Source organism: Epinephelus fuscoguttatus, linkage group LG2 (genome assembly GCF_011397635.1).
Source record: "Epinephelus fuscoguttatus linkage group LG2, E.fuscoguttatus.final_Chr_v1".
NCBI lineage: Eukaryota > Metazoa > Chordata > Actinopteri > Perciformes > Serranidae > Epinephelus > Epinephelus fuscoguttatus.
In genome coordinates this window covers 23319373-23332776 of record NC_064753.1, presented here as the reverse complement: position 1 = coordinate 23332776, position 13404 = coordinate 23319373, and the positions used below count along the sequence as shown (strand labels likewise).

At 42.5% G+C, this 13404-nt stretch overlaps 1 protein-coding gene across 1 annotated transcript; it reads right to left on the bottom strand.

Moving 5' to 3' along the window:
- Window positions 1–20: 20 nt before the first annotated feature.
- On the bottom strand, window positions 21–11412 carry depdc7a (DEP domain containing 7, paralog a). The gene is made up of 9 exons (XM_049562856.1): window positions 11308–11412; window positions 7752–8214; window positions 5629–5759; window positions 5317–5509; window positions 3733–3953; window positions 3414–3556; window positions 3208–3333; window positions 2829–2907; window positions 21–1813 (listed from the first exon to the last, which is right to left on the bottom strand). Exons 1-9 carry the CDS (start codon window positions 11321–11323, stop codon window positions 1590–1592), a joined length of 1596 nt encoding a protein of 531 aa, XP_049418813.1. The 5' UTR covers window positions 11324–11412; the 3' UTR covers window positions 21–1589.
- Window positions 11413–13404: the final 1992 nt, after the last annotated feature.

Here is a 13404-nt window from a genome sequence, read left to right as displayed (position 1 = left end):
ATGTGAAACAGTACTGGCCTTATATAAAAAGTGGATGCAACATCACAGTACTTCTAACCTGCTTTTTAAAAATTGTTTACAGAGTGTATGAATAAGCATAAAACAGCCTTAGATTTCACAGTTTTGCCTCTGTAACAAAAATGAGCGGGTCTAAAAGGGGGCCATGTACAAAGCCTGTGTGGAAGTCCGCTAAGAATGGACTACAAACTGTACCTAGAAAGTCAGTATTATTTGTGTTGAGTGCATGGATGGATTTCTGAACAGGCCCAGGGGCCCAAAGTGTCAGTCCCCCCTGGCTTCCACCTGCAAAATGTTACTCAAATTAACTTGTAACGACCAGAAAGGGACTCAAAAGAGGCCACAAAAGATGCAAAGGCACTGTGAAGAGACACATAAGAACTACAAAAAGGAGCACAACAACCCCAAAGAGACACAAAATGACTACAGAGAGAGACAAATCAATCAAAACAGACAAGACAATGACCTCAAAGAAACACAATGACTACAAAAAGACACAAACAACAAGAGAAAAAAGGCAAACCACCACAAAGTCTGTGTGTCTCACTGTTGTGTAGGAGGGGTAGTGGGTCCTTTTGCATATCTGTGCCCAGGGCCCATTGTCCCATGAGCCACCCATGGTTGTATGGATAAGTTACATTTGCTCTCTTTTCATCAGAATACACACACTTTGTATCAGCGATTAAAAAGGGGAAATGTGCACGTATGAATGTTAGAAAAGTCCTGTTGAATTTTATTAAGCTTTGCCAAAATACAATCAACATGTGAGTGGTTTAAACTTAGTCTGGGGATGTTTTTGTTACCTGGAAATGTGGAAGTCATTTCCTCAGCCGATTAGGAGCGTGTAAAACTTATTTAAAACAGAACCCTGAAGACACCACTAAAACGTGGCTTTTTTTAAGTTTGAGTAAAAAAAAAAAACCTTACAAACATCTGTTTTCTTATATGGTGCAACAAACATGACAACCCAGAGGGCTGATTCTCATGAATGCCTCTGACTGTTCACTACAGCACAACATCAGACTTTCAAATGTCCAGGTTCAAATTTCCGTTCCTCGAGACATAGCTCCACTGTGCATCACAGTGTATATGAGAAACCACATGAACAGACACATTTTTATTGCTAACACTGTTCCTATTGCACAAGCACAAAGAATACATCCATTGAAAAATGATTTATGCAGACTTGTCTGAATTCCGTCAAGACACATTGCAGTGTGAAAACATTTAAAAAAAAAACAAAAAACAAAAAAAAAACCTCAACAGAACACTTGGTTCATTTGTCATTCTGGAAAAGTAACAGTCTCATATACAACATACAAGGACATTTCATGTTAGTGTCCTGCACCAAATAAAATATCTGAGAAATGAAATATGTCCTTAAATATCGCAGCTTATCACGAGTCTCACAATTGAAATTCACATTCTTGTTCAGTAGTCTTAATTATTTACATACAAGCGAATAAAATCCACATGCTACACTGCACTTCTTCACATCTTTACATCACATTAGCTTTTGTTCTTTCCTACATCTACCTCTTTTTACATTATAATACATGAAGTAATAAATATCACTGTAGCAACATGTTGACAGTCGACAGTCTATTTCCAAAGTACTGAACAAAAATCTCTGGGTGGCCTTTATAAAACTGTCCAAGCAGCCGTCTTTTTTCTTTGGCCGAGAGTTTAGGGTTCTCGTGTACTGTCCGGAGTAACGTCCAGAGTTCTTCTTTAGTGGTTTTTTGTGCCGTTTCTGAGTAGGCCTTGGCGCTCATTCTTGTGCAGTATGTTGATCCTGCAGTAAGGAGAGATTGGACAAACTCAAATTAAGTCAAGGAAGAGTTTGTCTCCATCTGTGACAAGGCATTTCAAAGCAACAGATGGTGTAAGATCAACACCGAACATTAGAACCGCTGACAGGTGATGTGAATATCATTGATCATGTCCCCCACCAAACACTGTTACAGACCAAGTTCGTCCCCAGTTCCCAGGACAATGCGCCATGCCACACCACAAAAGCTGTTTAGGAATGGCCCAAAGACCGTGACAAAGGGCTCAAGGCATCACCCTGGCGTCCAAATTCCTCAGATCCCAATCCGATCAAGCATCCATGTGATGTGCCTGTACCCCTGAGGTCCTCCGTCTGTGCCTCAACAGGTCAACAGCCACACTACGGATCTGACTTGGCTTTGACCTGTCGAGGCATGGACACAGGATCTCAATCTGATCAAGTATCTGTGAGATGCGCCAGTACCCACAGGACTTGAAGGCTTTGCCTCCAATGCCCTGGTGCCAGACAATACAGGACACCCCCAGAGGTCCTGTGTCCATGCCTCGACAGGTCAGAGCCAAGTTCGATCCGTGGTGTGGCGCTTGACGTGACATGGACACAGGACCTCTGGGGGTGTCCTACAGTGTCTGACACCAGGGCTTCGGAGGCAGATCCTTTGAGTCCTGTGGGTTGTGAGGTTGGGTATTGGCATGTCTCACACATACTTGATCAGATTGAGATCCGGGGATTTGGAAGCCAGGTTGCTGCCATGAGCTCTTGCGATGTGACATGGCCCATTGTCCTTCTACGGGGGGGTACTGCCATTGGGGAGTGTTGTTGCCATGAGAGAGGGATTTGGTCTGTAACAGTGTTTGGGTGGGTGGGTACGTCAAATGGCATCCACAAATAAATGGCAGGACCCAAGGTTTCCCAGCATACCATAAGATTGTAAAGAGATGATCAAGGTTATTCACTTCACCTGCCAGTGGTTTGAATGTTGCGGCTGATTGGTGAATATGTACAAGGAAAATCCACAAACCTGTGATCACATCTGGATCCTTCCCTGTCACAATATTCATTATTCTGTCACTGACCATCTTGTGCAATGAAACAGGAATCTGGTGCAAAGAGAGCAAAATAAGACATAAGTTTCTATTTATCTTGACTTAAAGATCTAATTTTAATATGAATACATTATAACAAGAAGAAGTATTAAGTTTACTTAGTCTGTGGCTGTTGAATGTATTCTCTTTCAAGTAATATCTGATGTAAGGGTTGAGAACTTTCTAAACAGCCTGTGTACAGCAGCATTTTATCAACCCAATGACTAAGTTCTCTCACAGAGATGTGGATTGTTACGTCCCTCCCACAATGCCAGACACACACGTCACACAAAGAGATGAATTAGGAACACTCACTTTGAACAGATCACGGTGGTTATCCATCATGAACAGAACCATTAAGTCCACCTTTCCTTTGGAGAGTCTTCTGCTGAAGACGATAGCGCTTGAGAAAGACCTTTTCACCGCCATTCTGTTCTCAACCTGACAGAAAAATATTTCAACTTAACAAAGATCAAACACACACTTGTGCTGACTCACACGAGAGGCAGATGAGCGCTCACCTCTTTGTGCAGTCTGACCTCCTGTGGTTTGGCTGCGACAGCCATGAATCTCAGGAGCCTGCGTAGCTCCTCCCTGCTGCGGGAGTCCTGCAGCTTTAGGCTCAGCTGCAGAGCCTCTAGAGCTTGCTCTTGTTTGCCGTTCACTGACAAAAGACCAGAGAAAATACAGGGATGAAAATGCTGAGCTTTGAGAAAAGCAACCCCTGTGATTAAACTGGCATGGGCTGCAAAATATATGAAACATGCCTTAATGCATCACTATTAAAGACTCATCAACCCTCCTGAAAACAACAGGACGCCCAAGTATAGTAGTTCTTACCTAGTAGCTCCGAGATGCCAGAGTGGATGTCAAAAACATGGTTGCTGAGCAGAGGTGGCTGTTGTATGTGTCCGTAATGCTGAGCCAGGACCTCATAGAGCAGACTCTTACACCTGAGCAAGTCGTCAACACAGCTGGCCAAACCTCGACTCACCTCCACCACCAGTTCGTCAGGCAGAAACTCTAGGCAGTCGACTGCCCCCGACATCCACTCATCAGCCCTGAGTGGAGAGGAAAGTGTAATGATTGTAAACACAGCCGACAGACAAAAAGAAGGTCCAGATACGCTCTTGGCTTTCAGTGATTTAGAGAAAACTCGACTGCTTCCAGTAAGCATGGATTTGGTCGTTTACAGGTGAAAACACATGAAGGTTAAAATCAGATTACTTTTTTTTTGATCACCAGGGGTAAAAGAAACATTTCATCATGATTATTTACACAAGAAGCAGTAACAACACCACACTATAAAAACACTAATACAATAATACTGTAAAAGTAAGTATAAAAAATATTATAAAATACCAATAAAAGGTATCAAAAGTAAAAGTACCAGTTACGCAGAATGGCCCGTTAGTCTCATATTATAATTATATTATTCGTTCATTAACATGTAAGCTCCAGTTTGTTTAATATAACAAGCAGATTTTAATTGCCTCACAGTTAAGCACGGTGATACTCAACTTACAGACTGCAGGCCAAATCTGGCCCTCAGGGTGCCGAGTGGCCCGCTGACCATTTTCTAATTCACAATTAAAATAAACTGATTTACACTGGGATTTTCTTGTACTTAAAATGTAAATAAGTTGCCAGAGTAGATTAAAAAAAAACATTAAAATTGTGTATTAAAAATGAAGGTGCAAGGGGGGGGGATCCCTCAGAACCTTCAACAGAGGACCAGGCTAAGCCCCAAATGTCCTCAAATCCTAGATGCACCTCTGCATCTACCTGACCTGTGCAGGACTGCTGCGAGGGATTTGTCTCGTTTATTAATTTTATCTAAAAAAAATATTATCAATGCTTGTTAATTAACTGGCCCCTGGCCTACTGTCATTTTGCAAAAGTGGCCTCCTTGCAAAGCAAGCTGAGCATCCCTGGTTTACTCTATAATGTAAAATTGCATCATATTTTATAAACTGATCACATGTTTTGTATCAAAATCTTTATCTACACTGTAAGTAGCAACTATAGCTTTTACATAAATGAAGTGCAGTAAAAAAAAGTACAATAAGCCCCTTTGAATAGCAGAGGAAGATAGGTAAGTACAAAGTATCATTAAAGGGAAATTCTCAGGTAAAGTACAGGTGCCTCAAATTGCATTTAAATACAGTACTTGAGTACATGTCATGTTCACATTTATTTACCACCACTGTATGCAATGTTTGTTTTACCATCACTTCTGTGACTAGCTAACATTTAAATGTTTTTTTTTATCCTCGACACCTAACCATCATTTTACATTCAAATCAGCCATCAGTGCTTAAAAGGTTCATATTTTCATGTGAGCTAAAGGGCAGGGCAAAACACAAACAGAAACACAAAGTCCTTACATACATATCCTTCATGTGATTTTATGAGAGGACTTACTGTGCTTCACTGAAGGCCTTGAGGACCTCTCGGTCTAGGTAGCTTGATGTATATAACAGGTCCGAGTCACTGTCCATGCCATTCAGGGGAGGCCTCGATGAGTCTTTACCCTCAAGCAGCTTCTCCAACAGGGGGAGCTCTACCAGCTGCAGCAGCCTAAACACCGCCTGTTGGTGCCACACCTCATCCACAACTGAGAAAACACAGTTAAAAGCCATGAGGGTGATGGGTACACAGACACGTAAGACACATACTGTGAGTGAAAACACAGTGCCGATTTACGTCATCCTCTTCAGACAGAAGACCACTTACGCTCTTGTGAGAGACCGAGATTGATCATCTGAGGGGTGATAGTTGAGCTCAGGTTGAGGTTTCCCAGCACGTCCTCCAGTGCTTTGTCTGTTTTTGCAGGGGAGTGGGTGGAGTAGCTCAGCACCCCTTGTCTGAAGAGTCACATAATAACAGCAATCAGCGGAAATGATTGGAGAAAAAATACATACTTATTACAAGAACAAATTCAGCATCAGGCTGCAATGTTTTCTAGTAGCTGTGATTCAGTGACAATTTAGTGCTGTTGTGATTCTGGTCATTTCATATCCAACAGGCAAAGTAAATGCTCAATTTCCAGCATCGAACAGTTTATGATGAACATTAAATAGGACATGTGAAGCCTTTTCTCTTGATCTACGTTATTCGAAAGAAGACTTAAATTGGGCCCACGTTGCAAATTACATAAGCCTTATTTAAACCGTAACAGCACATGGCTCTGAATCTTTCATCTCTCATTAGCGAGGCCTGCTCTCAGGTCCAGTCTGGAGCTGTCACTCTCACAACAGCACAAAGTGCTGAGGCCATGTGTTAGCACCTCACGGGTAATGCATCCTGTCTGTTTTTGCTTCATGCTCGACAGCCTCCCCAGAATTTAACTATGCTGCCTCAAAGTACAGAAGAATCAACAGAGTTTAAGGGAGTAGGCTGACATATTTGGAAATACTTGTTCACATTCTTGCTTAGAGAGTTTCTGTTGTCATCTCTGTAAGGTTAATATGAAGCTACAGTCAGTCAGTTAGCTTAGCACAAAGACTAGAAACAGGGTAGCAGTGAACAAAATCTGTTCACTGCCACCTCTAAAGCTCACTAATTGATTTGTTATATCTCTATTTTAAGTCGAAGACACACTGTAGATTTAGGATTTAGGATGTAGGTTATGTGCCAGACTATTTCCTGGCTTTGCTAAGTAAACCTCCCTGGAGTCTTTTCATCACCCCCTGCATGCTGCCAGCCAAGAAGTGGTACTCCAGCACATGATGTTTTAGTATCATATACAAATAAGATATAACATGTTAATTAGTAGCTTTAGAGGTGTCAGTAAGAAGATATCTTTTAACCTCTGTTGCAGTCATTCCCCCATATTTCCAGTCTATTTCAATTTTAAAACTACTTTATGATTTTGCAATGTAAAGGTCCAGTGTGTAGGATTTAGGGACATCTCTTGGCACAAGTGGTATATAACATTTATACGTTTTCATTAGTTTATAATCACCGGAAAATAGGAATCATTGTGTTTTTGTTACATTAGAATGAGCCGTTAATATTTACACAGGGAGCGGGTCCTATCCTATGGAGTCTGCCATGTTCTTTCTACAGTAGCCTATAGGACAGACAAGTCAAACACACCACCATAATTCTCCTACATGCTTGGCACGTGGGAGAAGTTTCAATTCTTTAACCTCACCGCTAGATGCCACTAAATCCTGCACACTAGAAGGAAGTGTGCTGGGCTTTAAAGCCATTTTTTGTGGTGGCCAAACCATGGAAAGACAACATTAAGGTCTGTCACTTGATGCCATGTGGCCAAAAAGACGTTTTCCCATTGACTTACATTGTGAAAAAGGCGTCTTTAAATCAGTGGATACATTTTTAACCCCAGCAAAATGACTTATTTCACTATCAGGATTTGATCCATTTGCTCCAGTAACGTTTGGAAAGTCCAGAAGAACCTTAAACATTTTTATTCACATTCAAGTTAGCAGAGGGTTAAACTGGAAGTTAGACGCTCAGCTCGTGAGAGTCTGTAGCGTGCCTGCTCTATGGGTCACTACGATGCAGAAGATCCAATAATTTCATACTCAGAAAGTTTAACTTTTTTGTCTTCATGCACAACTGAGCAACTTTCATAAGATTGAAAGGGCCCCGCCTCTGATGCTGTATCCGGTTGTCTTGATTGCCACACACTGGTAATTAAGGGGGTTACTGGAATTTAACAGTATCAAGACATGACTGCATGATGGGACTTCAAGAGCCTGTGGTCATGCCTCACTGGTTTTCAGAGGCACCCAGTCTAAAGCTATACTAGATTGGGGATTAGCTCTGGAGGAAGGAGAACAAAGCAAATCAAAAATTAGATCTGGAGATGTTATGACTTTAGTCTGTACCTTTCACGTGACGGACTGTATCCATTCTTGTTCCTGCTCATGCTCGGTGAGTCATAGCCGCTCTCGATGGTGGTAGTGGAGTGAGACTTGGCGTTGGTCAGCGGTGATGAGGAGCCAGTCGTCGCGCTCAGGAACCTGTACAAACTGCAACTACTGTCCTCGAATGTGGCTCGCTTCTTTTCCTTCCCAAATACTTTAACGCCCACCGGCTCAAACACCCTCGAGTCCATCAGGGCCTGGCAGAGACGCACGGCCTTGTGGCGGGGCACCGCCTCATCACCGAAGAAACGGTTCAGGGTGATGTGTGCCAGCACCACGTCCACAGCCTCTGAGCCCAGGAAACAGTCATGGTAGGACTTGAGGTTGTGACGCCGGCGCTTAACCTCTACATGAGTGTGGAGATTGGAGATGATGCTGCTCCAGATGTAGGTGGCACGGAAAGGTTTCCCAGCCATGCCTGGTGCTGATGGAGGGAGGCATCGGACGGATGGTGGGAAAGACAATCAGAGGCAAAGGAAAAAGGATTAAGAATAAGTTGATCAATCAAATAGGAAACTGATAGGAAATTTATCAACAATTTCCACTGAGCTAGTTGGAAGCTTCTCAGATGTGAGAATTTGCTATTTTACTGTTGATTTTATCATGGTAAATTTACTATCTTTGGGTTTTGAACCGTCAATCACATGAAATTAACCAAATTATTGGGATAAATAATCAACTGCATAATTAAGAAAATAAACTTTAATACACACAGACACTGTAAAACCTCTACATTTCTTGCTCAACTATCCTTAACACAAGTATTTTTGATGATCCAGTTGTTTCCACAGTCGACATTCCCCAGCTTTGTCTATTGTCTGAGCACTTTCTCACAAAATACAGGAAATGGTGCTTTGTGTCTTTACCAAAAACACACTCCCTCTCCTCTGTGTAATGTCACAGAATCAGTTTTCATGTTACTGTATGTGGGTGTAACAGCTCAAGGGTCCAGGATCCTCTCACAGGGGTGCATCTCATGCTAATGCTCCAAAGCTTTGTTCTAATTCACTTAACAGATGTTTAACACCTCAGATTCAAAGGCTGCAGTCAGCCAGTATGGGTTAAAGAGATTGAGGAAAACAACATTATCTGTGCCTGATTTTCTTACCATATCAGACACCCAATGCTATCTGTCTACTCACGTTACACTCAATCACACACCCACAAGGAAACACAGACAATGTTCATATTGACAGCCTTCTATCATAAGAGATATCCTCATGTGTTCATGTTGTATTTTCCACTGGACGGACTGCATTGCCACCACCACGAATCACTCTGTGATTCATGCAATCAAACACTGACAAGGCTCCATCATGCAGTATCTCAACATAGCTCATCTGTGTTTGGTGGTTCTTTGTTGAGGGAACATGACTTTTGTCATCCACCACAAACCAGACCAATGACAGAAAGCAGAGCTGGCCTTAGTGGGTCGTTAGTGCGGCTTTCATCTCACAACAGGAAACATTTAAGGCTCATTGAGCAAATGTTAAGGGAGGATCTGAGAGGCTCGCTGAGGCCTGGGAATATAAATCAGGCGTTGTCGGCAGCAGACCAGGCTCCATGTTATGATAACGCAACATGACAAATACTATTACTGACCCATCTGTAAAAGTTGAAGACAAAAACACTCGGGAACGATGCAGCAGCACACAGATGTTCAGCCCACTCCTTTTGAAAGTACAACAACTCATACAGAGCCGAGGAAGGTGAGCGGGAGATATCTCTGTGATCTACTGATTAATGGGATACATCTACATCAAACTGCGTCTACCTCTGGGGGAGAAGAAACTGTCCTGAACTGGGGATTTGCATATCAGGGAAGAACAACTGGGGCTGCAGCAGCTGTTTGAGGAAGAGCACCTTTCAACAGCTTGTATGCATAATAGGAGTTATAAGAACTACAACAGGCTGATGATGCAAAGAATTCAAATGTTTCTTGCATTGCTAAAGATTGAAAAATAATCTTTAAGTGTGACCATGTTATGCAAATATCTTGCAGGAATTGGCTTGGCTCTACTTTTCTATCCATCTAACCCTTTGGCTCCCATTCAGACCCCCAAACGGCACTATTACCCCCACTCACAGTCTCAAGTATGTGCATCAGGGATTCTAACATCTAGTCCTAAACTGAACTACTTTTTGGTCAGCTAATTGAAACAAACTGCATTATCAGACTGAAATCCTTGTACAGGAGTTAGAGCAGGACCATCTGGAGACTCCCATCAGGGGTCCCTGGATTACACAGTCACACAATTAATCCGGATCTGATCAATATCCATTAATGCTTGTTAAAAAGGCAAAAAAGGAGTTGGGGGTCAGGTGTGGGTCAGAACAATCCTGGGAACCCGACTGAGCCCTGTCACCTCTTGTTGCTTGAGCCAGGCTGAGATTTGAGCCCAGTTTACACAGCTGACGCCAGACTTCTTCCCTGTGACTTTGGTCCTCTTTATAGAAAACACACAGATTGACTGCAGGATGATGAAAAGAGGGGACTGACCTGCAATTCAGCCTGTGACAACAGCGCGCCGCGTGTTTGCACACATCAGTGGAGGTAAATAACCGCGGAGGGAGCAGCGCAGTCAACACAGGGGGATCTTCCTCTTGAGAACACGCTCATAACCTGAGCTGTACTATCGCTCGCAGCAAAGCAAACGCACGGAGTTAATTTCCAAGCCCTGTTGCCAGACAGACCCTGCACAAAGCTCCGGACTAATGATTTGAGGCGGTGAAAATGCGCTTTGGCACCATCAGAGCAGCAGGTTGATAACAGCCTGTGGCAGATACCTTCATTCCTCCAACATGCTGAGACCAGAAAGATTAACCGATGAAGCCTCGGGGCACAATATGAAGAAGCTGAACCACCATTGGCCCGTATGAATTTGAACCCTCGTATCCTGTGTGGTATAGATAACCTATGGTGGCCTGTACACACGCGTAATTGCCCTGTTTTACCAGTGTTTTAACACAAACACTGAAGACTGCTGAGTCGACTGGTGACAAATGTCAAAGATCTTCAATGCTGCTATTATTCGACTTTTAAAACTCATCAGAAACGTATTTAATAACAATTAAACTTTAATAAACCCAGTATCCTAAATAATAGCCTATCTAATAGATGTACTTTAAAAAACGTCACAAAAGCCCAAACAATGGTGATATAAATATTGTAAGCATATTTTAGAAAAACAAACACTCTTTAGTGGAAACATTTCGATGCGCATTAAACCACAAGTCCTATTAGAAGTGGTAACACAAATATTCCCAGGCGCACGGTGCGCGTAAACATCACTGAAATATGGTACATTACATTTCTACTGCGAAACCATTAGTTTCTAATAAATCCGAATTAGCAGCAGGCGACACATTGAAATGTAATTTCTTTAAACACCCCAACTCCACAAAGCAGGTTACACAGCTGAACAAGCCAAACTCTTCAGCTTATTTAAAACACAGCTGTAAATAAACAACATCCAGTCTTTCTCTGATCATTTTAAAGTGAGTAAAATTGTATTACCTGGTGTTCGGTGCATGAAAACTTCCTCCAGTGACTGTACAAAAAGCCATTCAGACCATGTCCTTGGTCTTCAATTCACAACGTGACGCACGCAACTAACTCCAGTCAACCCCGAAACCGTCCCCTCCTACTGAGATATATTATTCATGAGCCAATCACCGCCCTCCCTGGGTATTATCAACGTGATAATGAGCCTCTCTGTGTTTCCCTGAGGTCTGACAAAAGGCACATTAACTCACTCATGTTTACATTTGGGCATTTCTTCCTGAGCTGAAACTGTAAATAAGGAAAAGTTATGGTCAGGCACGCTACAGTGCTACCATGGTGTAACCAAAGCTCCTCCTGTGGATTGTTTTAACTTTACAGGTGGCACAGATTATTTTCATTTATCACATGAAAGCATTAGTCATTAGAAAGCAATGTTGAGTAGCCACAGGCAACTGATAATATATTTCCTCCTAAATTTTACTTACTTGTCAAATCAAAATCTTTCAGTTTAAAGGAAATGGTAAAAATCCAGGAAGTTGCCACATAACCTTTCACTCACACAGTAACACCCTTAAAGCCAACACTTGAAGTAAATCTGGTCTGATAAAGACCCACAGCATTAAACAGCAGCCACCACAGGCAGTTTGAATGACTGACTTTTAAAGGATACACAAGGAAACACAAAATATGTGAATGGAAATGTTTTGGGGAAAACAGTTTCCTCTGTCCTTCAGCCAAAACAAGACTACGCTGGAGTGACACAGTCTTTAAATACGTGACTGCAGGTGCTGTGGGTGTCAAAGTGATCCAACCTGGGGTCATCTATACAGGCAGAAGGTCATTCCTCAATACCGTCATTGTAAACAAATGTACACAGCCCAGAGTAAACACACAGGAGCTGTAGTAGGGACAGATTTCACAAAGTGAGCCTCTGACCTGGTGCTTTCTTTCCTGAGGTGTAATCTGACAATGGAAAAGCAGTAAGCTGACACTGTAAACCCAATGTTGGTCACTCGCTGAAAGGGAGACAGAAAGGAAGACAGCAACTGTCATCATGAGACAAAAGTATGGTGCAACAGGGTGAGGCGTGCAAACCGGTTTGATTACTGTCGTTTTCACCTCTTTCACATAAAGAAATGTTTTTTACACCAGGTCAAGTGAGAATGTGCAGGCAGTAAAGAAAAAGGAAGAGATCTCATTTGATAAGAGGAGAGCTGTAAGCAGAAGGTCAATAGTTTGCCTTCCCAGACAAAGCACAGAGGGACATTTTTTGTCTCCCTCACTTACTGTTGAGCTGCAGTGTTTTTGGTGCTTGAGCTCCACTAGGAAATAAATCAGTCTGTCACCTGTGTGTCCACCAAGTGCAGTAATAAATTGCTTGAGTACCCCTTTAAGAATATAAAATGGAGACATCCACATGGCTCAGGGGTTAAAGGAATACTTCACCCCCAATATGACAATTTGTAAATCAATTGCTGACTCTGAAGATTGAATTCCTGTGAAAAACTTTGTTTTCTCCAACACATGCCTCCAGCGTAAACAAAGATTCCAAAATTGGAGAAAATTATTGATAAACTGGTGTAAAGGGGGACCACATTAAAAGGTCCAGTGTGTAGGGTTTAGGGCCATCTATTGGCAGAAATGGTGTATAAAATGTCATTAGTTTATAATCACCTAAAAATAAGAATCATGTTTTTAAAGATTTTTTGGGGGGGCATTTTTTGCCTTTAATGGACATGACAGTTAAGTGTGAAAGGGGGAGAGAGAGAGGGGATGACATGCAGCAAAGGGCCACAGGCCAGACCCGAACCCGGGCCGCCGTGGCAACAGCCCTGCACATGGGGCGCCCACTCCACCACCAAGCCACCGACGCCCCAAGAATCATGTCTTTATTACCTTAGAATTATCCATTTATATCTACATAGGCAGAATCCAAATGTCCACACTTCACCATGTTTGCAGGCTCGCCAACATTGCAGGAAGTCTGGGAGTGCTGAGGGCTGTCCAATCTACAATTTATCAAGTCCACAAGGGGCCTCAAGCTGACTTTCTGCAGACTTCCAGAGAGTCTGCTTGGGGTACAGACTTAAACAGACTTCACTGATTTAA